General features: G+C 36.8%; 2 protein-coding genes across 2 annotated transcripts; one reads left to right on the top strand and one right to left on the bottom strand.

The window, feature by feature from the left end:
• Nucleotides 1-112: 112 nt before the first annotated feature.
• On the bottom strand, nt 113-14,525 carry LOC129277574 (nucleoside hydrolase-like). Its single transcript, XM_064109919.1, has 5 exons — nt 14,312-14,525; nt 5,884-6,106; nt 4,921-5,215; nt 2,035-2,171; nt 113-1,626 (listed from the first exon to the last, which is right to left on the bottom strand). The coding sequence occupies exons 1-5, from the start codon at nt 14,461-14,463 to the stop codon at nt 1,285-1,287; spliced, it is 1,149 nt and encodes a 382-aa protein (XP_063965989.1). The 5' UTR covers nt 14,464-14,525; the 3' UTR covers nt 113-1,284.
• LOC129278081 (small ribosomal subunit protein uS2m-like) lies at nt 14,238-25,195 on the top strand. The gene is made up of 3 exons (XM_054914296.2): nt 14,238-14,700; nt 22,419-22,529; nt 23,209-25,195. Exons 1-3 carry the CDS (start codon nt 14,658-14,660, stop codon nt 23,862-23,864), a joined length of 810 nt encoding a protein of 269 aa, XP_054770271.2. The 5' UTR covers nt 14,238-14,657; the 3' UTR covers nt 23,865-25,195.
• Nucleotides 25,196-26,058: the final 863 nt, after the last annotated feature.

The raw sequence follows: 26,058 nt of genomic DNA, 5'->3' as shown, positions 1-26,058 counted from the left end.
GAAGTAGGCTTGTGTCGGAACAGAAAAATCAAAGAATAAGAACAAAGAAAGTTTGAAAAAAATCAGAAAAATAATGAGAAAGTTATGAGCATTTGAATATTGCAATCTATATAAATGCTATGGAGATCCTCCCATTGGCAATGCAACAAGGATGTGTGATGTCACATGTGAACAACTTTCCCTTTGATGGACTATAAAATACCCCCCCAATTGTCTCTTTTTGATTTTTCTTATGGTGATCCAACTCTTTATCCATGATGTATTTAAAAACCTGTATTACATGCCCTCCTATAGAAAGAGCACATGATCTACTGATAGATGTGATAAAAGAGGTAGTTTTAGTGAAATATATACTTAAGTAATAGGGCGAGTTGTTCACAAGTGACATCGCACATCTTTGTCGCATTGCCAATGTGAGGATCTCCATAGCATTGGTAATCGCAATATTCAAATGCTCATAACTTTCTCATTATTTGTCCGATTTTCTCAAACTTTCGTTGATCTGTTTCTTAGATTTTTCTGTTTTCACACAAGCTTTCTTGTTCCAAAGGTTTTATTCTCCTTTAATTATGCACAGAAGAAAAGATTATTTCCAAATAGATGGTGATATATAATATCTATTATATTCACTCAAAGATCTGACATACTAGGGTAGCCAACATTGGATTTGAACACGTCCTTCACTAAACAGCTATTTTAAGTTTTCATCACATATTTGAAAACTACATTCAGGTTTTGAATTCCAAAACTGTTACAAGTCTAAGAAGCATATAGGCAGTTCAGAAATACAAGTATATGGACTTAGCGACTGGAGGATTGACTTTAAATGGTTCAACCAAAACTAAAACCTTTGTTGACACTACTATATTCATTGTCTAGTGGTTCTCACTCTCGTCTTTCAAACAAAAGGTCATGGTTTCAAATCCTAAGCAAGGCATGTTTTACTTGAGCAAGAAATTGATCCACATTCTGCTGCACTCAACCCAGGAGAGATGAATGGGTACCCAGTAGGATTAATTCCTTGAATGCACTGAACACTGCTAATGATGAGGTAGCTCAAGCTAAAGCCAGATAATCATAGTTGTACCTTGTATCCTCTGGCAAAAAGTGATGCCTAAATCCAATTATCATTATAACTCTGTTCAAACATATCAGATATGTGTATCTGCTGATGAAATGAAATGCATTGCTCCAACAGCATACTTCTATACTTTTATTTCAGCAGTAACTATTTCATAAGCTCATACCCTGGCTGTTAGCCAAATGGCGCTATGTCAGACCAAACTAAACAACGGCATCATTCAACATCTTATAGAAGAGTTTCATGTCAAATTTGGTCACGACTTCAATCTCCACCCCCTTCAGCTCAGGTATCCATGGTGTATTGAGTTTATGAGTCACTACCTGTCCTCTTGTTAACATACCTTGTAACTCTACCTTACAAACAGAATGAACAGATTCCTCTATTGAGTCTCTGTCGATCGCAACCACCATGGCGCTTCCATCAGCACTCATATACGTGGGTAGCTTCTGTACTTCCCTACAGCGAGTGGTAGATCGTTTGTTCATGGCGTGCATGAATTGCGCCCTGGGCGAATCCTTTGAGGCAAGCTTGTCAAACCAATCCTGCAAAAAGAAGGAAAACAGCAGGGCTTGATGATTATATTCTCAGGGCTACGGCCACTCTTCATTGGGTATATTCTATAATAAAGCAAAAATGGGAAATACTAAAAACGTCACCAACAATGGCCAATCAGAGAAGCATTAAGGCTATGGCCATGGTAACCTTGAATTAGAGTCCTGAAACAGAACTGTCTACTGCACAGCAAGCTGCAGAATATGTGTAGCCCACAAGATCATTTTAGGGAAAGGGAAAAATGTGATGTTATGCAATTTCACAACTTTTAGCTATAATCACAAGGTAATTTCAAAAATGTTATTTCTCTATATTACTGCATGTGATCTGCCACAATAAAGCCAAATAAAGGGTAATACATTACAAGAAAAAGGAATGTAGAGGGTTCATCTACTTACCAATGATAAACCATGGTCAATGCATGTCTCTAAAGGAACAAGGAGTGTTGGACATTTGGTTTCTTCTAAGACGATATGAGCAGCCTCAGGGTCAAATCCAAAATTGTACTCGGCAGTCCAGAATCCTGTGCCCCTTCCTAGTCAAGTCAAGAAGAAATATATTCCAGTTATTTGTAAAGATTCTATTCTCTAAACTTATGAATAATAATTGTTTGATGTCACCTGTGCCTGGGGAGTGAAAATTGAACTGAATCACATTCAATCACTATGACCCATAATTCTCTCCTCCCAATAAACTAATAAGGGGGGATGCAGGTGGACCACAACACTGAGGTTTCCCCCTACTCTTATACAAATATTGCAGTGGGTTCTTAACGTGCAAAGGTGGTGACTCTCCTCTACACAAGGCCTCCATTTAACGTCCTATCTGAGGGACGGAGTGTTTTCCACTGCAACATGGCCTGCATCTACAGGACAGGGAAGAGACACACAATGCAGGCTTCAGTCATCAGCCTGGAGTGTACTAAAACTCACAATATAATATTCATCACATTGAATATACAGGTAACTTTGTGAGTCAAATCTTTTGGAACCATAGAAATCTGTTAAGACTTCAAAGAAATCTGCCTCTATTTCTAGAAGAACCCGTTTTTGATCATCAGGCTTAAAATTTGTTTCAAACTAGGCAAGTATTCTTTATGATTTATGCAAGCATACCAGTACTGTAAAAATCAATACTGATGTCAATGGTAGGACAATCAAAATTAGAGACGGATGAGCTTTACACGTTAAATTGTAGATCGGTTCAACACCATCCCCCAGCATCTGGTCCAATGCCAACATAGGCTAACATGAGTTTGGTCTATGCAGCGTGCATTTTTTCTATCCAAGAATTGTCCAATCATTGAATGGTTAAATTATCAGTTCGTCCATTGACCATTTCTTCAAATCCACAACCCATTTGGTCTAAACAGCACTTGGTCTATTGCAGTATTTTCTCAAAAACCAACTTGAAGGATATGCCCAAATCATTTGAAATACAAATTCATCTAATCCAATGAAAATATATAATACTGTAAAATTTTTGATATAAAATATTCTGCCCTCAATTGCCAAAGGAAGCAAGTGATAAACACAACATTTCCTCTATAAAGAGAGCAAATTGTATTTGTACTTTAATCTGATGTCAATGCAATGTCATGGTGTCTTGCTTATTAAACACAGTTGCAATTCCCTTCCACATTTTCAATTCAAGTGTCTTGCATATTTTATTTTATTTGAATATTTTGTAAATATTGTTTGCTTTTTCATTTGGGCTGTTATCGTTAAGAAAATTCTCTGTTGATATATCGCTAAAAATATCTTACCGATATCGATAACAATCGACAAAAGAACATAATCAATTCGCATTTTTTATGAATTACAGCGATGTCCCATACTCGCGTTGGTCAAAAATTGTATCTGCCACTGTTCCAAGAACACTTTAAAATCTGCGTTCTTTGGATGTAAACGATTATATATTATCTTTTAACAAACGTATTTAGCAGAAATACATCCTCACCTTTCACATTATTTGCATTATTTTAGGGTTAGATGAAATTTTATCGATAATTTGGGGGCTTTTTGGACATCGTTCTGAGCAGTCAAAGTCTTTCGCCTATCTGCCAATTTGATATTGTGCTGCACATCTTCGAACGTAGAGGGCAGCAACACACGACTGCCTTCTATGTTAGTTGGTACTTCGCTAAAATTGAGCTTGCGTTTGTGATGTTTTCCATTCAATCAAATGGAGTCGAGCGCAATCACGATATTTGGATTGTCATGATTATAGCAAAGTGGGGGTGAGATCGTGTTTTGTGACTAGTAAATATTCATATTTTGTCGAGATTTTGGAGTAATTTCTGTTGCCGCTCTGTGCATTTTAAGGAAAAATATGTTTTCCGTTTGAAAAGCCACTTTCAAAAGGCCGTTTCCATGAATTCCGTGAACTCATAATAGCGGGTATTATCGACAACGAGAGAAAGGTTATCGATATCGCTAAGTGGCAAAAACAAGCGATTATCGACAAGACTAGCGATAAAGACGTTATCGATAACATGCCTATTTTCCATGTAATGTTCTTAATGGAAATAGGAAGAAAACACCTACTTTAGTAGAATGTGTGTTTATGCATTAAACTAAAACAGAAGTAGAGCAAGATTACCATACTGTGTAATGAAAAATAAAATCAATAGCTTATGTTGGATGTCACTACCTCACTTTTTCTCCAATGAGGGCAGTATTGATAATCAATTTAAAGGACAAGTCCACCCCAACCAAAAGTGGATTTGAATAATAGGAGAAAAATCCAACAAGCACAAGACTGAACATTTCATCAAAATCGGATGGAAAATAAGAAGTTTCGCTTAATATCACAAAATAGTTATATTCACATCCTGGTCGGTATGCAAATGAGGGAACTGATGACATCACACACTCACCATTTCTTTTGTATTTTATTATTTGAATACGAAATATTCTAATTTTCTCCTCATTGTCCTGTGAAAAGATGTTTTATTTTGCCCTGAACATGTGGAATTACCATTGTTTAACATTTTGTGTCAGTCAAGTTGGTCTTTATTTTCCAATCTGTAAAAATTAAAATATATTGTATGATTCAAACAATAAAAAACAAAAGAAATAGTGAGGGACATCATCGATTCTCTGCATGTGACTAAATTGTGCATATAACTATTTTGTGAAAAATAAGCAAAACTTTGAAATGTCATAACTTTCTTATTTTACATCCGATTTTGATGAAATTTTCAGCATTATGCTTGTCTGATTTTTCTCTATTAATTCAAATCAACATTTTTCTGAGGTTGACTTGACCTTTAAAGAGCTCACCTTTGATGTTTCCTCCCATGATGATGAGATCTTTCAATTTACTAGTAAACAATGGATCAAGCCTTAAAGCTAATGCAACATTCGTCAATGGACCAATGGCCACTAGGGTTATTTTATGAGGGTGCTCGTTGACCATGCGTATCAAGGCCTGAATGGCATGTTCTGATTGGAGCAGATCTGAACTGGGCGGGGCCTTTGGTTTGGGGATATTTCCAAGACCATCATCTCCATGTGCACACACAGCATCTCTGGCGGTTCCTATAATGCTTGTTGTCGCACCAACGTAGACAGGGATCTGCAATGAGAAAAATATAACCAATAAATTTCATTAAACATTAATAAACATTTCATTTCCCATTGTCATTAATTTGGCAGAGATTTTTCAGTATCTTGAATATCTTTTCTTACTTATCTGATATCATTTGATAAAATTTGACTTCATTTTATGACCCATAATGCACCATGGGCATTTCATCTCAGAGATACATTATGTATGTGTTCATTACTTTTCCAAAATTATCCCCAAATCATAGATTTGAGAATTAAATCAATACCCTTCTCCTGCCTCCCTCTATTGATATCTCTCTCCATTTCATTCCCATTACTTATGTTCTAAAGGTATGTTCTCATTTCGTTTTTTTTTTTGCTTTCTTCCTTTCATATTTGCATTTATTTTTTTCTACACTAAAAATGTCTTGCCTAAAGTAAAATATATTAATAGCCAACCTATCCAAGTTATTTAAAAAGGGAAAGTCCATGATGTCGAGGATCCAAGAGGCTGATTTTCTCATTCTGTAATCTTCTTTTATCAAGAGGTTTGTCTATGTCGATTGAAGACTTCAAGATTAACTTATTCTTCAATAGACTAAAATATACACTAAGTTAGTAACAAATTAATCAGAGGAAAAAAGTATGCGAAAATCAGCCTTTGGACCCTTGTGGGAAGAGCCCCTTTAAACTTACATCCAATCTGTTACACTCCTGTAAAACTCGAAGAGCATTGCTGGCCACCTTGTTAACTCCTACATTCCCACTGACACAGGTGATAGCCATTAAATCAACGTTAGGTTGACCTAAAGCCATCATCAGGGCTGTAGCATCATCAACTCCAACGTCACAGTCCAATATCATTGTTACCTTCTGAGCCATATTGGTTGAGGTTGAAAGTCTCCTTTGATTGATGGTGCTGATGAAAAAATGAAAAATCAAATGGAGAATTATCAATCCTATGAACATAGGAATGAATTGCAAGTACAGGAGAACAAAAAAATGTATGTTTGAAGAAAAAAAAATGATCCCAATTTAATATGAAGTTTGAAGAATAGATAATCGTAGCATTCTTTAATGAGACACATCTCGGCTCAGAAAATTTTGAATTTTCAACTAGATCTACAGTACATGTAATTTGTAAAACATTTTCTCGTAAAGAGATCTACATACATTTCAGTGATTTCACTGTACTCCCTGAAGTATTATGTCCTCATATTGTAGGGATGATCCAGACTCATTTAGAGCTCGAAAACATAATAAATAGTCAGAGTACAATCAGTCTTAGGAAGTAGTAGCCATGATGTTTATTGCTCTAATGTTATTCGTTCGCGCCGCATCACATCTTACGCGTAGTAACAATATAGATCTTGGATATATCACAACATCCCCCTCCTTTTAACACAAGTATGACCAAAGTTATTTCTATAACACTAACAAGGTGCAGCCTCAAAATGAAACTCCTGTATCAATAATGATGCCTAAAACCATTGAACAGTTTTGATAAACATTAACAATGCAAAGTATTTCCTGACAACTTTTGCTGTTGGTTTGTAACAAGTTTGAACATATAGTATCATCTATATATTACATATTAATTTCTAAGATTGAACTATCTATCCAATATAAAATTGAAAGTTTTGAATAACACTTTATACATTATTAAAATGCATCTATGTAAACATACTATGATGATTGTAGTGTGCAATAATCATTTTGAGTTCCATGCTATTGCAAATGCCTTTGCTATGTTGAAATTAAAATAAATTATCAAAAATGACTTTTGTTTTCCTTGTACATTTGTCCATTTCTCTCAAATGCTAATCAAGTATTGAATATTAACTTCAATTGCATTGTTTTTCATGTAAATTTGTCAATTTCTCTCAAATGCTAATCAAGTATCGAATATTAACTTCAACTGCATGTATTTATAAAAAAACATTAAAACCATGCACTTAGCCATTTCAACCTTCAGCTTTCTCATCACAAACTTAATCAATTCTTAGAGAAATTATTTAAGCTAAATTAACTTCCATCAATAGCTTTCATAAAATTTACTGACTTTTCTAAGTAAACTTTCTTTGCTTTGAATTAAGGTGGGTTTAAACACATACTTAACAAATTGTATGATACATCTCCCCTTGTTGGAAGTTAACACTTCTCAAATCCAATAAAAGTGTGTTTCCTTAAAAGGTGAAATTCAACATATATACATATAAAAATGTGATTCTACTCTATATCTAATTATTTTTTAACTGTATGTGTGTTTGTTTTATTTGATTTTGGTCCTTGCTTTTAATTATTTATTTATTTTAATGTGTGTGATTTCTGTAGCGAACTGGTCGGTGGATTTGGCGACCATATCATGTGGTGTATGTATGTCTATCAGATTGAGAGTTTGGAGTTCTGTCTGAAGTGTGCATGTGTGGTGTTTGGTTATCGGTCTCTTTTGCCTCTTCATCCTCAAGGTCTAGTCTCCGTGGATCAAGACTAGCTGATGAGGTGTCACTTTTTGGCTGGCCTGTGAACATCTTTCTGAGGTGTGACCGGTTTCGTCTTAGAGTCCTTCCATTGGGAGTGGTGACTTTGTATGATCTTGGTGCTTCACACACTCGAGACACTTTGGCTGGAATCCATGTGTTATCATCTGTATCCAGCATCCTTACTCTCTGACCAACGGTTAACTTGGGTAGTTCTTTACCAGCATGTTTGTCATGGTCATGCTTCATTTTCTCCCTTCTTTGTTGGATTTGGTCGTGCATATCGTTGTGTGGATATCCGTAGCTGCGACCTGGGAGCGTTGTTTTTACTTTTCGTCCGTACATTAGTTCAGCAGGAGATGGTAAGTCTGCTTGTGGCGTTGCACGAAGATGCAAGAGTGCTTCCAGGAGATCCTGTCCTGTTTGTCTGCATTTCTTGATCATTGATTTCACCGTGCGTACCATTCTCTCCGCAAAACCATTCGAACGAGGATATCGCGGCGATGAAGTTGTATGCTTAATGTTCCATTTTGCACACATCTCTTGGAATGGTTTGCCACTGAACTGAGGGCCATTGTCCGAGACAACCTCTGCAGGTACTCCGAACATGCTGAACGCTTCTTTCATCACTGTAGTGACTGCAGTGCTAGTTGTACTGTGCATCCTCCTGATGACTGGGAATTTGGAGTGGTAGTCAGTGATGAGGAGAAAGTCTGTACCATCTTGGTGAAACAGATCTGCAGCAAGCTTTGTCCATGGAGTTGGAGGAACCTCATGTGGTTCGAGTGGCTCTTTCTGCTGTTGATCCTGATTCTGCTTGGCAGGTTTTGACAATGTTTTCTATGTCCTTGTTTATTCCTGGCCAATACACACAGTCCCTGGCGAACCGCCTGGTCTTCTCAATGCCCATGTGGCTGGTGTGTAGTTGTCTCAAGATGTCTTCTTGGAGTGCCTTGGGTACGACTACTTGTCGACCCTTGAAGACTATACCGTTGACGGTGCCTAGTTCGTCTCTGTATAACCAAAAGGTTCTCAGGCAGTTTGGTACCTTTCCGAATTCATCGGGCCAACCGTCTTTGATGATCTGGGCCAACATGATCATGACTGGATCAACTGCGGTCTCTTTTCCCAGCTGTGTTTGCTTGTATTCAGAGAACACAGACAAATCATCTTCGCTATCAGGGATTGTTAGCATTTCATCGACATGTGTAGATTGATTTGTACGTCTTCTGTCTTCTTTGGGTTGGGAAGTCTGCTAAGCGTATCTGGGAGGACTAACCGACTACCTGGACGATACACCACGTTACAGTCATATCCTTGGATCTTGACTAATAGTCTTGATTTCCAACGGTTTATGATCTGTGTGGACAGTGAAACTGCTGCCGAACAAGTAAGTGTGGTAACGTGTGATGCCAAATACCAGAGCGAGCGTCTCCCGTTCAATGTTTGAGTAGTTTGATTGTGCTTCCGAGAGGCTCTTAGATGCAAAAGCTACAGGCTTCCCATCTTGAAGTAGGCATGCTCCAAGTCCCTTGCCTGATGCATCCACCTCCAATACTGTCGGGGCATTAGGTTTGTAGTACTGGAGACAAGCTCCCTTTGATACCTCAGCCTTGAGGGACTGGAACATTTCTTCGTGGTCATCTTGCCACAGGAATGGCACATCTTTCTTGAGAAGTTCTCGGAGGATTGCTGCTTTCTCTGAGTAGCTGGGTATGTACGGTGAAAGATACGTCATCATGCGAAGGACCCTCTGCAGCTCATCCTTGCTTCGTGGAGAAGGCATGTCCTTGACGTCTTCCAGCTTACTCGGATCAGGTAGAATACCTTGGTTTGTGTACAACGATCCGAAGAAGTTGATGCTCTGTGTCTTTATTACACACTTTGCACTGTTGAACACAAGGCCTTCTTTCTGTGCAACCTCTAGTAGTTTCCATAGATTGGCATCGTGCTCTTGTTCTGTTTTGCCAAAGACTGCAACATCGTCTGCAATTCCAACACAGCCTGGCACCTGTGCGATGATTGAGTCCATCCTCTGCTGAAAGATGTCTTGACTCACTGAAAGTCCGAATGGCAGTCTACGAAAACAGAAAACGCAGGATTGAGTTCCTCAAGTGTCGACACTTTGTGAGGTCACCGCTTCAGACTTTGGTTCAGCTTTCGGGGATGCAAGCAAATTGTAAGTGAACCATCTTTCTTTAAGGCGGTGGTGAGTGAGCTACACCAATCTGTGTGGTGATCCACTCTTCTGATGATGCCGTTGCTTTCCATCTGATCCAACTCTTGTTTCTCTTGAATGTACATACTGCACTTTCTCGGCAGGTCGATTGATGGAGTAGCATCATCCTTAAGGTGAATCGTTGCTGTCCCCTTGAAATTTCCAATCTTGTCAAACTGCTCAGGGAACGCTTCCTGTAAGTCCCGCACTGAATGTATACGGGGTCGTTCAGTCTTCTCCTTCACAGATTCTCGTATCTCATTGATGGTGACAATACCAAGCTTTGTGCATGTTGGGAGTCCAACAATGATGGGTCCATTCACATCTACGACATACCAAGTCTGCTTTTCCCAAAGTGAGTCTTTGAATTGACTTGAGATGACTATGGTACCCAGACAAGGAAGTTGAGCTTTGCCGTACGCTGTCAACTGCGCATGAGTGGGAGAGAGCATTTCTTTCCATCGGCTTCCATAAAGCTCCTTCAATGTCCTCAGTGGGCGTATGTTCCCGCCTTTGCTCGAAGACGTGCTTGTCCTCTGTGACGTGGACATTCAACCTTTAGGCTAGCAAATGCTTCTGTCTGCTTGGAGTCTATCGAGTTGATCAGAATCTCTATCGTGTGCAACTCTTTTCCCTCAGTTTTTTCTTGTGCGATCTCTAAGTCCAGTTCATCAACTCGCTGTCTGCTTGTCTTGTTTGGTGGAGTGTACCTTGAGTGCTGAAACTTGGACTTTCCTTGCCGGTCTTGAAAATGACCCTTCGGCTTTGACTGGGGATATCTGGACTGCCTTTCTTGACGACCCCGGAAATTATCCTGTCTGTCTGGTGGTGGTCGTCCCTGATCAGGCTTCCTCTGTTGAGGCTTTGTACTCCTCGCCTTTGTCTTTGAACACATCTTTGACCAGTGTCGTAGTTTCCCACAAGCATGACATGTATCTCTGTAGGCTGGACATTGTCTTGGGGGGTGGCTGAGTCCACAATTTCTGCAATGCCCATAATCCTTCCGGATGGCATCAACCTGGATGCTCTGTAATGTCTGTAAGCACTGCTTGCCTGCCATGATCGCTTCATACTTGCGTCCTGTATCGACTAGATCCTCGACCTTGAAGCCTTTTGGTCTGTCTAACAAGTCCTTCTGAAATGCTTCAATAGGTGTGGAAGCTATGACAAGCTCTACGAGGCGTTCGCATAACTCTTCCGTGCTGAATTCACATTCCCTGGCCTTGGTGCGACACCTGTTCACGAAATCATCTATGCTTTCATCTGACCTCTGCTTGTATCTCATCAGTTCTAAGCGATGTATTCTGAAGTTCACCTTGACCTTCAGCTGATCCTCAAATAAGCTCCATAACTTGTCAGGCTTATCTTGCTCCTCTGGAGATAGACCTAAGGTATTTATCTTTCTGAGGCCTTCGTTACCTAGAGCTATCTTAATTTTAGTTGCTTGTTTCCTAGGATCTTCTATGTTATTATCTAACAAACACAGCTCGGTTCTCTGTTTAAACAATTTAAGCTCTTCAGCGACATTGCTGACACTCCAGTTCATTTCTGGAAATCTGGCCATGACTGCTTTGTATTAAAGCCAACAAAATATGAAGCTGTATTGTGTAGTTTGACTGTTAACACTAGCAAAATGCAATGTAATGTGATCTGTAACAATGAGTGTTTTACATCAATATAAATTCATGCAAAATTCACATCTACACATACATCAATTGAATGTACAATCAAAACGATCATGTAGTTGCAAAAATATCACAATAACACATATTCATATACAATATGACTTGACTTGGACCCAATTAACTCTCTGGTCCTGGAACCGAAATATACTCAGGGAACAAATACAAAATGTGCTTTTAGACAACGTACACTTGTAAGATGAATAAAAATCATCAACTAGTTTGCATGGATATCAACCTGGATATATGGATTCACACTAGACCTCATCTGGTCCTGGACTACACATCGACTAGGATTTAGCTTTAGAATCGCCTGCTGGACCTGGTCTTATCGACATATACCTTAGACCTATTTGCCAATGGTCCTGGACTATCAACCACATTCAGTATCAGACTAAACTGAATCACTATCTGGACCTGTTTACACCTGGTCCTGGACTGGTCTAGACTATTTAGACCTAATAAAATCCGAATTACTCTTTGGACCTATTTAGACCTGGTCCTGGATCAGTAGCTTTACCTTGCTTTAGGCCTGTTTGGTCCTGGAATCCTATAAAGACTACCGTAGATCTAGACTAACTGCACCTTGGACCTGCAGATTGGTCCTATTACTTAACCCTATTCTGGCTTGGACTAGTCTAGATTTAATCTAGGCTAGGTCTAGTTTCTTCCTAGCTGACAACACTTGGCCTAGTTCTTGCCAAGAAACATGCTTCAAAACATTGAAACATTAAATCGGTCCTGATTTATAGACTAGATCTACACATTCTAGGCTTAGAATCAACTTTGACTGGTTCTGCAGTCTCACTCTTAACCTTCTAACCTAATTACCTAGTGGTCACGCTTAGATAAAGCGCTGAACAGCTATAACATACTTAACGTTGTTCTAGTCTAGAACTGGTCCTGTTCAATTTGGACCTTATCATCTTTTTATAAAGGGTTCTAACTTCTAGTAACGTTAGACTAGATTATAATCTAGGCCATTTAGATATCTAGAAATCTGGTTAGATCAGACTGATTGACAATAATTGAATAAACATATCACAAATTGGATATTGACACACATCAGAATTGGTATCGATTGAACAATGCAAAGTCAACGATATTGATACATAAAATGACATGAAAATGTGATTGAGTCCAATGTAGAACTGAGTTCAGTATTTAAAATTCCAATGATTTAATTTCCATCTGATCTGTTCGTCAATGTCGTTTGATTGATCAAAGTTCTCATCTCTTTCTCTCTCTGACGATAGGTTCTGCATTCATTTCAACATCAAGTTCAAGTTCAGTGTATAAATCATTCATCACGATCACGTTGACAACCTTGCACTATTGCGATGACGATGATCGATCGTTGATCGGCGCTGTCACCCGTTCTGATCCTTTCGGCCAGCAACGCAACAGTTCTGTTTTGTCCCAGCTAAGTAACAGTTCTGAACTCCTGGTCCCGGTCCTGGTCCAGTCGACACTCGACAACATTATCAATGACAGTGGTGATCTAATGTGTGCCCGTAAGCGTCCATAAACTCACACATACCCACCCATTCAGTAGCAAAATAAAAACGACCCAGCAATTAATGTGTGCCGCTCGAGCGTTCATATAACTCACACATATTGCGGTACCGGTACCGTACTCCTATCGTCTGCATCGCAGGTTCCGAGCGTTGATCGTTCAACCAAAATTATCGTAGAGAGCAAACGACCGTGGCAATGTATGCTCCTAAGCGTCCATAAACTCACACATTGCTCACTTTCCCGTTCCAAGGATAGATCAAAACATCGACAGCATCACCGCTGCCACCATGAAGTATTATGTCCTCATATTGTATTTGTAGGGATGATCCAGACTCATTTAGAGCTCGAAGACATAATAAATAGTCAGAGTACAATCAGTCTTAAGAAGTAGTAGCCATGACGTTTATTGCTCTGTTATTCGTTCGCGGCGCATCACATCTTGCGCGTAGTAACAATATAGATCTTGGATATATCACAACACTCCCTTTCTGTAAAATTATAATCGGATTGGCAAATTGGCTGATTAATTTTTACCGTTTGAAATTTGAATCTATTTACACCAATTTAAAAATTGTAGGTATACTTTTTTTGAACACATGATTGTTCATTTGTTGATATAGATCTCATGTTAATTTCTTTATTCAAGAAAAGTAGATCGATCTGGATTATTTATTAACTTAGATTTAGAATATCAGCACTGCAGTACTTCATTAAAAACAGATAACCTTTTCCATAATCCATTTTTTTTTTCAAATTTAGTGGAGGGGGCATATGGAAGTCTCGCCTAAATATATATAATTTGAAAGAGAATCTAAAGTTGGTACTCTTTGGGGTGTTGCAAGAAAATATTTGCGATCAATTGCAAATTTTCTGTTGCAATTTTACAACTAATAGATCAACGTTAAAGTCGTTAGCTGTAGTGTAGCAAATGCCAAATCAAATTAAATTTCTCGTTTCAAGGTCAGGAGCAGATTAATCAATCAATCACCAATTTGCAATTAACTGCAAGACATATGATTGATTTAGGGACCAAAAATAGACTGGCAATTGATCGCAAGTTTCTTGCAACACCCCATAAGTCTAACTTATAAAATCCTAAATGATAATTAATCAGGGAGATTCTCCCTCCATGCCCATGGCCTGGCCCTGGGCGTGGTGAATCCCCGAGGCCGAGGGGTGAGCGTGCGTGCCCGGGTGGATCAAAGTTGTTGAGCTTTTTTACTGACCTCTTAAACCCCCAAACAATTGTATCTGCTCCAACAAAGTTTGTACCAGTTTGACACTCCGTCTTCTCCAATATATTTTGAAAATAGAAAATACCCCTTCTTAGCTGATGACAAACTTTTGCTGCTGGAATGAAGCTCCCCAATTTGTACATCACAGATATTAAGCGAGCACGTGGACCGCGTGTAACGTCTCGATCTCTGAAGCTGATCTGACGACTGAGCTGAGAAGTTGGAAAGATTGTTCTCACAGCTAGCTCACAATAAATTAGGCCACAACGTGCAGCAGCGGCCGGCTAGGTACGTCCGTATCATGCTGAAAAATGATACCACTCTTCTTTAATGGAAAATGGCAGCGCACATGATGATGAACAAAATTTCAATTTTGAAAGGTGAGTATAAATGTGTTTTTATTTGATAGTCATCAAGTTTAAACACAGAAATTACCTGTAAATTGTAGAATACGTCATTTATTATTTGTTCGATTTCACTACACTATTTCGTAACGGCAATACCATTAATGAGACCATCTTCATGAGACCGGTACTTACTGTTATACGTGTGTGCGATATCTTATGCACGTATGTGAACGGGTGCTATCATATTTTCGTGTTGGAACAATCCGAATTGCACACTAGCGAAATTGCACGCTAAAGCATAGAAGGGGTGTAATGTCTGGACACTTCAGAAAATCAGGCTTACCTGTAACAAAGAAAGATATACAAAAATTACAAGGGGAAGATCGGACACTTCGGCCATTTTTTGAAACGCTCAATTAATGCTCAGCCTCAGTCGTCATGGCAGGGGCAGGGCCTAGTCTTGTTGAGTTAGGCCCTAGTTGAATTGAGGACTCCATTAACGATGATGATGTCTTTTTAAAATCCTTTGACATACTTCTTCATCATCGATCATTGGAGTCTTGAACCCCCATCCATATATGTATAAGAGGGCCCAGGTAAACAAAGATGGATTTCCCTAGGAAATCCATCTTTTCATAAAAGAATCGCGTAAAATAGGTTTATTTTATTAATTTCTACGCCTAATGCGTAGGAAGATTTTAAAAAATGTTTAAAAATGAAGGTTTTTTACCAGACTGATGTCGTGTAGATCCCTCGATCCATATGTACTAGGCACTTCAGTCGGGCGGGCGATCGCGCGGACACAGCGCTAGACGTAGATTTTTGCATTGCAGTGAATGGCGAGCGCCTATCTAACACACACAGTTCGCTCCGCTCGGCACTTTGGCCGAGCGCTGGAGTTGCATTCGGCATTGCTCGAAAAGACTGAGTCAGTTTCTTCCTTTATTCCGCTGATTTTGATTGGTCAAAAATTCCCGCGGTTACTTCGTACATCTTTGGTAAACATCGGAAGTATACAAGACGGAGTCTAACTTACCTTCATGCGAGGGAAGGACCTAATATTCAGGTATTTATTTTTCTTTGCTTGAAATCACCTTCTTGTAATCATCGGATCCCTTGTAAACTCGGTCAGTAATAAAAGTGTATATTTGAGAACATTTTGTGAAATTCTAATCAAATTTAGTCCGTAGAGAGTTTGCGAATATGAGCTTCAGTTTTGAGTGTCATGAGGTGTTTGTGAATCTGACTCGGCCGATCGAGCAGGGTTGTTTTGAGCGTATACGAACAGCTGTGAGTGACGTCATCCCCACTGCGTTGGGCCTGAGATTAGTCTTGGTATTCAGACACAGCATGTCTCAGCCGTTGTATTTTTTTTTTTTTTTACGATTTGAGCTCTGTTAATTATGAAAATCAAATTGTTATTTTGAAAATAATTTTGTGGAATTCGTGTGAAATAAGTATTAAGAGCAAAACTGCAAGTAAACTTCAAGAATTTTGTTTGATATGTGATTTTTTGTTGGAATGCGTCTGAATGTCTAGAATATGGTATTGTTAAAGGAGAATGAAACCCTTGAAACCAGCTGAATCCATATCAAAGAGAAAAATCAAAGAAACATATTGTTGAAAGTTTGAGGAAGATTGAATGAATAATAAGAAAGTTATGAGCATTTGAATATTGAGATCACTAGTGCCATGTAGATCCTCCCAACGGCAATGCGACCAAGATCTGTGATATCACACACGTACAACTCCCTCATTACTTTAGTACTAATTTTACTTATATTCTCACTTTTATAGAGTCTATCACAAGGTGAGGTGTTCTCTTTATGAGATGACAAGTACAGAGGTTTCACAACATTATATCATTGATGAATCGTTTGTCATATGATTAGAATGAGCAAAAAGAGATGTTTTGGGGTATATTTTCAGTGTCCAAATGGGAGAGTTGTACGTGTGTGACATCACAGATCTTGGTCGCATTGCCAATGGGAGGATCTCCATAGCATTAGTGATCTCGACATTCAAATGCTCATAACTCTTTTATTGCTAGTCCTATTTTTCTCAAAGTTTTGTTGATCTTATTCTTTGATTTTTCTGCTTTCACAAAAGCTAACTTGCTCCAAGAGTTTCATTCTCCTTTAATGAAAGTCGTATTTTTGAATGGCACAGAAAGCTCCTTGCATGAATTTAATTCAGAAATAGGTTCACATACATGAGATGTGTTTCATGAATTTGATATCTGATTTATGGACCTTTGTTATGGTGTTAATTATTAATTTGAAGATATTATGAAAAAGTAAGAGAAGACAATAATGAGGCAATTAACAGTGATGATGAGACATTAATAATATGAGACAATAAACATTGAGACACTTATAATAATTATTATGATTATAATGATAACAATTATAATTATAATGATAATAATTATAATTGTAATAATTATTGAGACATCAATTCTAGTATTTATTGACAATAATTATTACAGTAATCATTATTATAATAAAATAATTGTAATGATAACAATTATAATGATGTACTTTGAATTGTAATAATTACTGAGACAATAATATTAATGAGATATCAATAATAATCATTATAATAATAATACTTATAATTAAAATAAATATAATTGTAGAAACAATTATAATTATAGTAATTATAATTATAGGCCTTATAATTAATGAGACATTAATAACTATTATTACAATAATACTAATTATTATAAAATAATTATAATGATAACAATTATAATGAAAGTAATTATAATTGTAATAATTACTGAGACAGTAATATTGAAAGGTCATCAATAATTATTATTATAAAAATTATTATGATTATAAAAATAATCATAATTATAATTTAAGGCCTTATAATTATTGAGACAAATAACTATTATTACAATAATAATAATTATAAAATAATTATAATGATAACAATTATAATGAAAGTAATTGTACTTGTAATAATTACTGAGACAGTAATATTGATAAGTCATCAATAATTATTATTATTATAAAAATTATTATAATTATAATTATAATCATAAAAATAGTCATAATTATAATTATAGGCCTTATAATTATTGAGACAATAATAATTATTATTTCAATAATAATTATTATTATGAAATAATTATAACAATAATTACTCTGATAGTAATTATAATTGTAATAATTATTTAGAAAATAATATGAATGAAACAAAAATAATTATCATAATAATAATTATTATAATTATAATACTAATTGGGACAATAATGAAACGACGATGAGACAATAATAATATCAACAATTTTATTGAGACCATAATAACAAGACAATAATGAGATAATAGACAATTGAAATCAATCTGTTTTTTTTTTTTTCTAGAAATCCTAAGATTATTATTTTAATTCTCTTTCTTTGATTACAAATTATATTCATTGAAAACTTAATTTCTAATGTTCAAGCAAAGAAAATCAATATCAAGTCATGTTTACCCTGTGCACAAACCTACCACAGGGCAATTACCCCCGAAATAGGGTTAGGTTAGGTGTAGATTTTTGGATAGGGGTACAGTGTAGTTGTCCGGGGGGGGGGGGTAATTGTCCAGGGTGGGTGGGGGGAGGGGAATTGTCCGAGGGTGGGGGGGTGGGGGGTTATCGTCCAGGGGTAGTTGCCCTTGAACCAAAGAAATCATATGCCAATATGTCAAATCAATCTGAGTACTTTAAGATTTAAATAAAAAGCTTGTACAATTCCCCATAAGCTATGTATTATAAATGTGCCATGCCCAAAACAAAGAGAATAATAAGATTTCGCAATCTTCTTTTGTCCACAAAAAGGCCTGTTTTTTCAACACAAAGATGACAATAACTCGACTTCTAGATATCGGAATTTGAAAATTCAAACAGTTTTGTGAATCGTAGATATTGAGCCTCATTGTGAGCCCATCAAATATGCTGGAACAGCCTTTCCTAATTTTCACCTGAAGTGCCTATATGTACACAACGCAAATACAATGGCGCCGACCCTTTAACCGCTTATGTATGATGTACTTCCGATTAGCGATGCCGTTTTGAAGAACAATTTATAGATAAAAATTATTTCACAAATACAAAAATTTATTACATGATTATAAATAATTAGCAGTATTATACTAATTATTTATAATCACGTAATAAGCTTAAGTATTTGTGAAATAATAATAATAAAAGGTCAATGAACTTTGGCCATGTTGGGGGTATCTGTTGAATTACCATCATAAGTTTAAGAGTTTATGGATCTGATTCATGAACTTGGACATAAGAGTAATCAGGTATTACTAAACATCCTGTGCAAGTTTCAGGTCACATGACCAAGGTCAAAGGTCATTTGAGGGATACGTCTCAACAGAGAGTTCAAGTAGAAGATGATACAAATGTTGGTTCAATTCACTCTCAATTTGAGCTAGAGTTGATTACTAGAGATTTTGTTTTGAAACAGATTGATAATCTGAGTATAGATAAATCAACTGGGGAAGATCATGTCAGCTGCAAACTTTTAAAGATGACAAAAAATATTATCGCAGAGTCCCTTTGTGATATTATTAACAAATCCCTTACTACTGGAGTTGTTCCTCGTGAATGAAAAAAAGGCTCGGGTATAGTACCAATATTTAAATCTGGTGATATGTCTTCGTTGAATAATTACCGCCCAATTTCTATATTACCAATCGTTAGTAAAATTTTAGAAAGGGCTGTTCACCAACAGCTAAGTGAATTCTTGGACGTGAATGATTTATTACACCCAAATCAATCTGGTTTTCGGCCTATGCATTCAACAACTACTGCCCTTGCAAAACTTGTAAATCAGTGGTCATTAAACATTGATAACAATTTAATTTCTGGAGTTGCGTTCATAGATCTTCGGAAGGCCTTTGATACCGTGGACCATGAGCTGCTTTTAAAGAAATTAACTTGCATTGGTTGTAGTAAGAGGACTATCACTTGGTTCAAATCATATTTATTTGATCGACAACAAGTGACACAATTCAAAGGAGCCAAATCGCACCCTTCAATCGTCAAATTAGGCGTGCCACATGGGTCAATTCTAGGTCCCCTTTTATTTTCAATATATGTTAATAGTTTACCTGAATGTATTCATGAAGGTATTATAGATATGTACGCTGACGACACGACACTTACCGTCAGTTTTGGAAGAAAAATTAACTGTTGCATTAAACAAGGTCATGGTATGGATTAAAGATAATCAGCTCGTCCTCAACACTGAAAAAACTTGTGTCATGATAATAGGTTCTCGTGCTAATCTCAGGAAAATAGATTATTTCACGATTTCGTTAAACAGTGATTTGATAAATAGAGTTCAATTCACCAAATGCTTAGGAGATTTGATAGATGAAGAACTGAAATGGTCAAAACAAATTGAAAATGTATGTAAACTTACTCAGAAAAGCATTGGCATAATAAAGAGAGCGAAAAGTTCTTTGCCTGTGCAGTCCTTAAAGTTGCTTTATAACGGTTTAGTGTTGCCAAGATTTGATTACTGTTCTGCTGTATGGTCGAATAGATTTCAATCCCATACAATTAAGCTGCAAAAAATTCAGAAGAGGGCTGCAAGAATTATATTGAACAAGACATACGACACACCGTCGGCTGATTTGTTCACAAGTCTTAAATGAATGACACTAGACAAACGATTTGAGCTCAGTCGCGTTTTGATGATATTTAAATGTGTTCATAATTTAGCACCTTCTTACCTTCAGGTAAACTTAACCAATCCAAATGATGTACATGAACATCATACCAGACAGAAAGACAGTGGATATTTACGCGTGCCCAAGTTTTGCACTGATTGTTATAAGTGTAGTCCAATCGTATCTTCAATATTTGAATGGAATAAGCTTGATAATTCAATTAGAACAGCTCCTTCTGTCATTTCATTTAAGAGAATGTTTAAAAGAACTTGTAATTTATAAATAACTTGCGGAACATCCACTGTTGTGCTTATTTTGTGTTAGCATGACCTTGATGATTTGGTGTATATTATCAGTATTTTCAAGATGTCCTTCTTAATTAATTTGATTTATTGATATTTTATTATACATCAAACGAGTGCCCGTCTGCGTTTTGTTTGCTGCTAAGTTTGTTAATGTTTCGTTTTACATTCAAATCCTAATGTGAATCTTAATGCTGTAACATTCTGTACATACGTTATGCATTTTGTAAATATGTTTATTGTTATTCAGGGCCCCATGGAAGACCACTACTTATTGGTGAATGGGCTACCCTGTCAAAATATCAGAAATAAATAAATAAATAAAACTAAATTTAAGGTCAATGAACTTTGGCCATGTTGGGGGTATTTGTTGAATTAATTAAATTGAAAAATTGAAATTGAAATTGAAATTGAAACCATCATAACTCTGTAACTGTTTTGGTCTAGTTCATAAAACTTGGACATAAGAGTAATCAAGTATCACTGAACATTCTGTGAGAGTTTCAGACTTTCAGGTCACATGACCAAGGTCAAAGGTTAATGGACTTTGGCCATGTTGGGGGTATATTTTGAATAACCATCATAACTCTGAAAGTGTATGGATCTAGTTCATAAAACTTGGACATAGAGTAATCAAGTATCATTGAACATCTCATGTGAGTTTCAGGTCACATGACCAAAGTCAAAGTTCATTTAAGGTCATTGAACTTTGGCCATTTTAGAGGTAATTATTAGATTGCTGTCATAACTTGCAAAGTTTATAGAAGTTTTCAAAGTCAGCACTGCTGCTTTATTGAATCGCGTGATGCAGGTGAGACTGCCAGAGGTGCTCCACTTGTTTCTATCGGGCAAGCAAATTTTTTCATCACATTCCCTGTCAGGCAGGTAATGAAAAAAATTAGTAGAGGCCTGTAATTAGTATTAATATTACAATTAAAGATCTAATTAGACTATATTTTTTATTAATATTAGATTATCTAACTGTTATTCATGTTAAACTAGCACTGGCCACTGTGGTCAGTAGAGGCGCTGGACAGAAAATTGGGACCGTCCCAGTTTACAGGGATTGTCTCAGTTTTCAAAGATTTCTCCACTCAAGAAATCTAGGAAAGTTCATTCACCTGTCAAGTGCTGACACTAATCAAGTGTGCTAGTCAATATTATCAGGTTTCATTACAAGATTATTGGAAGATATCAAGTCGTGAAAAATAGACGGTGAACTGAGTGGAATTGAGGTCACTAGCACAATTAATTATGATGTCTGATAATGTGGATGGTCTTTGTCTACAGTAAGCCATTTTACCAATATGTGGGGCCAGTGGCTTAACCTAATTTTCAGAATATTTTTTATATTTCTGATTAAGAATGAAACCCTGGCATTAACTCTATTGACTTAAACATTTTTTTACCTTTTTTGTTTCTCTAACTTTATTATGGAAAAGTAAATGAAGCAAGACATAGTCCATCAGAACAACCAACAAAATGAAGATTGAAGCTTTTGCTCTATGCTTAAAACAGCTTGGCAGTTAATATCCCTATGACTGTCCTAAAAAGGGATAAATTCACGTGCTGAAACTCAACTTGTTTATGTTTTCTTCTTTAGTAGTTGCCTTTGGATATCAGATTTCTGATCAGAACCATATTTGCAAAGACCAAATATATTTGCAAAGACCAAATATATCCTCTTGTATTTGTTTAGCCACCAAATCAAAATTTATAATTAAAATTGATTTTCCCCTTGGTTTTGTATTTGTTTATTCCCCAAATATATAGCTTTGGTTCGTCAGCAGAAGCCATTAGATCAGTCATGGTATGCTATACGAGGAGCACTGATGTGTTCACATGCCCAACCTGAAACATTGCCTTCGGAGAACTCATTGGAAGGTAACTTTAAAAATTTGATATTTTCTACTTTTCTTATTTTTGAATATTAAACTATGAATTGAAGATTTTCTCTCTTCAGGATATTTCACTCAAACTTCAAGGTAAATCAATTTTTTTCTTATACATTTCTTTTTTACTCTCTTTTTATATTCTGTTGCTAAAATTGTTTTCAGTTTCATTTACTGTTATACTGTTCTCCCTTTTTTGACGTAGAAATTACAGTCAAAACGAGGCCTAGCCTAAAATATCCTGATTTCATGTGAACCACTAAAAGAGTTTGAATTTGAACAGAAATTGGATGAGTGTCCATTTTACACTTTATTATGTATCAGGCAGAGTTATAGTCTAGCTTTGCTAGGTTACTCCTCTATCCCAAAATAGGTCATGAAATTGTAAAAACAAAAAAAGAAGGAAACAATTTCTCATTTTCTCGCCCTTTTTTTTTTTTAGAACTGTTTGTTTTAATGAGAATTTCCATTATACAGCAAGGCCCATGCAATGCCAGATTTTTGCCATGCAATGTTTTGACAGTCACACTTTAGTGTTAGTGTGCTATTTTTTCATAGTTCAAGTAACCTACTAGTTGCCTTATTTCATACATGTACTTTCTAGATACGTTGTTTCTTGTTGCAAATTAGTTTTACTTGACATACTTCTCTTATTTGACCTCAATAACTAGGAGAATCAACAAGCAAATGTGCCTTGGAGGAGTCCTTGAACCATGAGGATTTCTTTGATGTCAGTAAACTCTTCACTAGAACAGAACTCTTTGAATCGCGAGTTCATCTGGGTCATAAAGAGGGTCTCTTAGACCCACGGATGAAGAAATACTTGATCGGAACACGACGTGAGCAATGCATTATGGATCTTGACCAGACAGTACCCTTGCTAAAGAGCGCCCTTAATTTCACCGCGCACATCGCCTATCGCAACGGCATCATCCTGTTTGTGAACCGAGTGCCCCAGTTTGCTCATGCAGTAGAGGAAATGGCACGGGCTTGTGGTGAGTACGCCCACACTCGTCATTGGCAGAAGGGTTGTTTCACCAATGCTCAGATTCAGATGGGACCCGGTACTCGTCTCCCTGACCTCATCATCTTCCTCAACACACTTAACGATGTCTTCAGTCAGCACCAAGCCGTCACCGACGCAGCTAAAATGAACATCCCAACCGTCGCGGTTGTGGACTCTAATTGTAATCCAAACCTCATCACTTATCCTGTCCCAGGAAACGATGACACCCCTGTAGCGGTAGAACTCTACATGAGATTATTCAAAGAAGCTGTATTACTTGGCAAACAGAAGAGAAAAGAGCTTGATGAAACTCCTGTATGAGATTTACAAAACTATTGAAGGAAACAGAATCATATTCCTGAATTTGTACCTGGTTGAATTACATGTATGAACAATCCCAGCAGCGCTTACACTGAGATCAAATGAATGAAATACCAATTTGTAAGTTTAGGGATTTTATTCACTGTTTATGTGCTTATAATGATTGTTTCAAAGACTGCACTCAGGAAAGTTGGAAAGGTCTGGTCCAAGAGGATGTTGTTTGATTTTGGGTCAGACTTAAATAGGACACAACACATTTCTAAAAAGCTCTCAAACAATATGAGCTACCATGATAACAAATTTACGCTCTTTATTTCTGAAAATATTTCCCTAGCTGATGTCTATTAACTTGTATTGCTTGTTTCTCCCTTGGATGAGCAATGAAGGGATCTTGTTTTGTTGTATTAATGTACACAAAACTCTAATTGTAGGTACTCATTTCATTTTTTCTAAATGGAGAAAAAAAAAATTGGCACGATTGGTCTATTCTATTGAGTAGGTTTTGGATCAGCTTTCTGTGATGCATCATTGCTCTGGTTGAGAGTGCATTTTTCTCTACCCCTGCATCATGTAGCAAAGATACAAATGATGTCATGAAAAACACACTAAGCCAATCAGACACTGGGGCCCGTATTCTAAAGTCAGGTTTAACTTAGACCACGGTCTAACTCTGTGCTAAAGTTATGCGGAGCCAAAAGTTCAAAAATTCAGTTTATATTGTATATTTCTTATGTTTACTATTTTGTTTCCTTTTGCTTTCATAATGAAGAAAAATACCGTACTTCAGTTATCATTCCCAGACAATTATGAACAATTTGGGTGTCATATGAGTTAATAAATCGAATGTGTACTGTAAGGGATTTGTGCACCAATTTGGCTCTCCTTAGTTAAACCACAACTTTAAACCAGAGAGATCAGAATATAGGCCACTACACTGTATGTCCAACTCCCTCATTGTGACATCACAATTCAAGGTTCAAGAAGTTCCCGATGTAAAAGTTGCCCAGAACTGTTGTGAAAGAGTGGATGACTTTTAGTGACTTTGGGTCACATAAGTTGAATATACACCCAAGTGAAGCAATATTTTTGAGCAGATAATGCAGATCATTTGTTAAATACCTATTCTAAGTTGAATTTCTTTTAAGTCTAATTTATATGGACCACATAAATCTGTCCGACTTAGGAGAAAGAGATATATAACACAAGTTTTCCATAATGTGGTGTAAAACATTGCTTTAAACGAGGTGATTATAGACTTTATCATGGAAGGTCGGCTTGTGAAAAGACATTGTGTGCCATTGTACTTTTTGAAATGAAATATAATAAAGTAATATCCATGTATCATGTGTATTCATTGAGTACATAAGGATGGATAGAGGTTAGTGAGAGAGGGATGGGGTGAGAAAATATTAGAGGTGAAGATTATGAACAAAGTGATGATTGAGAAAGAAAGGGAGAAAATAAAGAAGGGGTAGATATGGCAGAAGGATACATGGTGCGTTGGGAGAGAGAGAGAGAGGGGGGGGGGGGGTGACTGAGATAAGGAAGTTCATGCTACAGTCGGACTAACATACTTCAAACTGACTGATTGTATATCATTGAAAATAATGTAATAGGTTTTGTGGGTCTGAGTCGGTGTCGCCATTGTAACTGTAGCATAAAAGAAGTGGAGATCAGATAGGAACGAGTGAGTGGATGAAGGGCAGGAGAGAGAGATAAAGGATTTAGAGATAGGATGAGAGAAGGGAAGGGTAAGAAAAGAGTGTTTGTTCAGAAGAGATAAATGGAGAGACAGAGTAAGATTTGATATGAGATACAGTGTGGGTATTGGGGAGACCAAAAAGGAGTAAAGAAGGGATACAGAAACTGGAGAGAGGGAAGGAAAGGTTAAGAGAGTGACTGGAAAATAAATAAGATAGCAGATATGGGAGGTAGAAGACAGGAAGGAATGGGACATAGATTTATAAGAGAAAGGAATGATGAAGGGAGTGGGAAAATACATATTTGTGCTCAAGAGTTTCATGAAGAAAATCTGTGATTTCCTCCTGTTAATTTGTTCTTCATAGATCAGATGCAAGGATTTACATGGTTTGTAACAGTTGTCAGTGAAAATCACTCATTTGTATCATGAAATACTCCTGTGGTATCAAAATGAAGATTAAAGAGAATTAAATTAATAATGTAATAAATATTA

The sequence above is a fragment of the Lytechinus pictus genome, chromosome 15, assembly GCF_037042905.1.
Source record: "Lytechinus pictus isolate F3 Inbred chromosome 15, Lp3.0, whole genome shotgun sequence".
Classification (NCBI taxonomy): Eukaryota; Metazoa; Echinodermata; class Echinoidea; order Temnopleuroida; family Toxopneustidae; genus Lytechinus; species Lytechinus pictus.
Note: the sequence above shows the minus strand (reverse complement) of the source record. Positions and strands in the feature narration are given on the sequence as shown.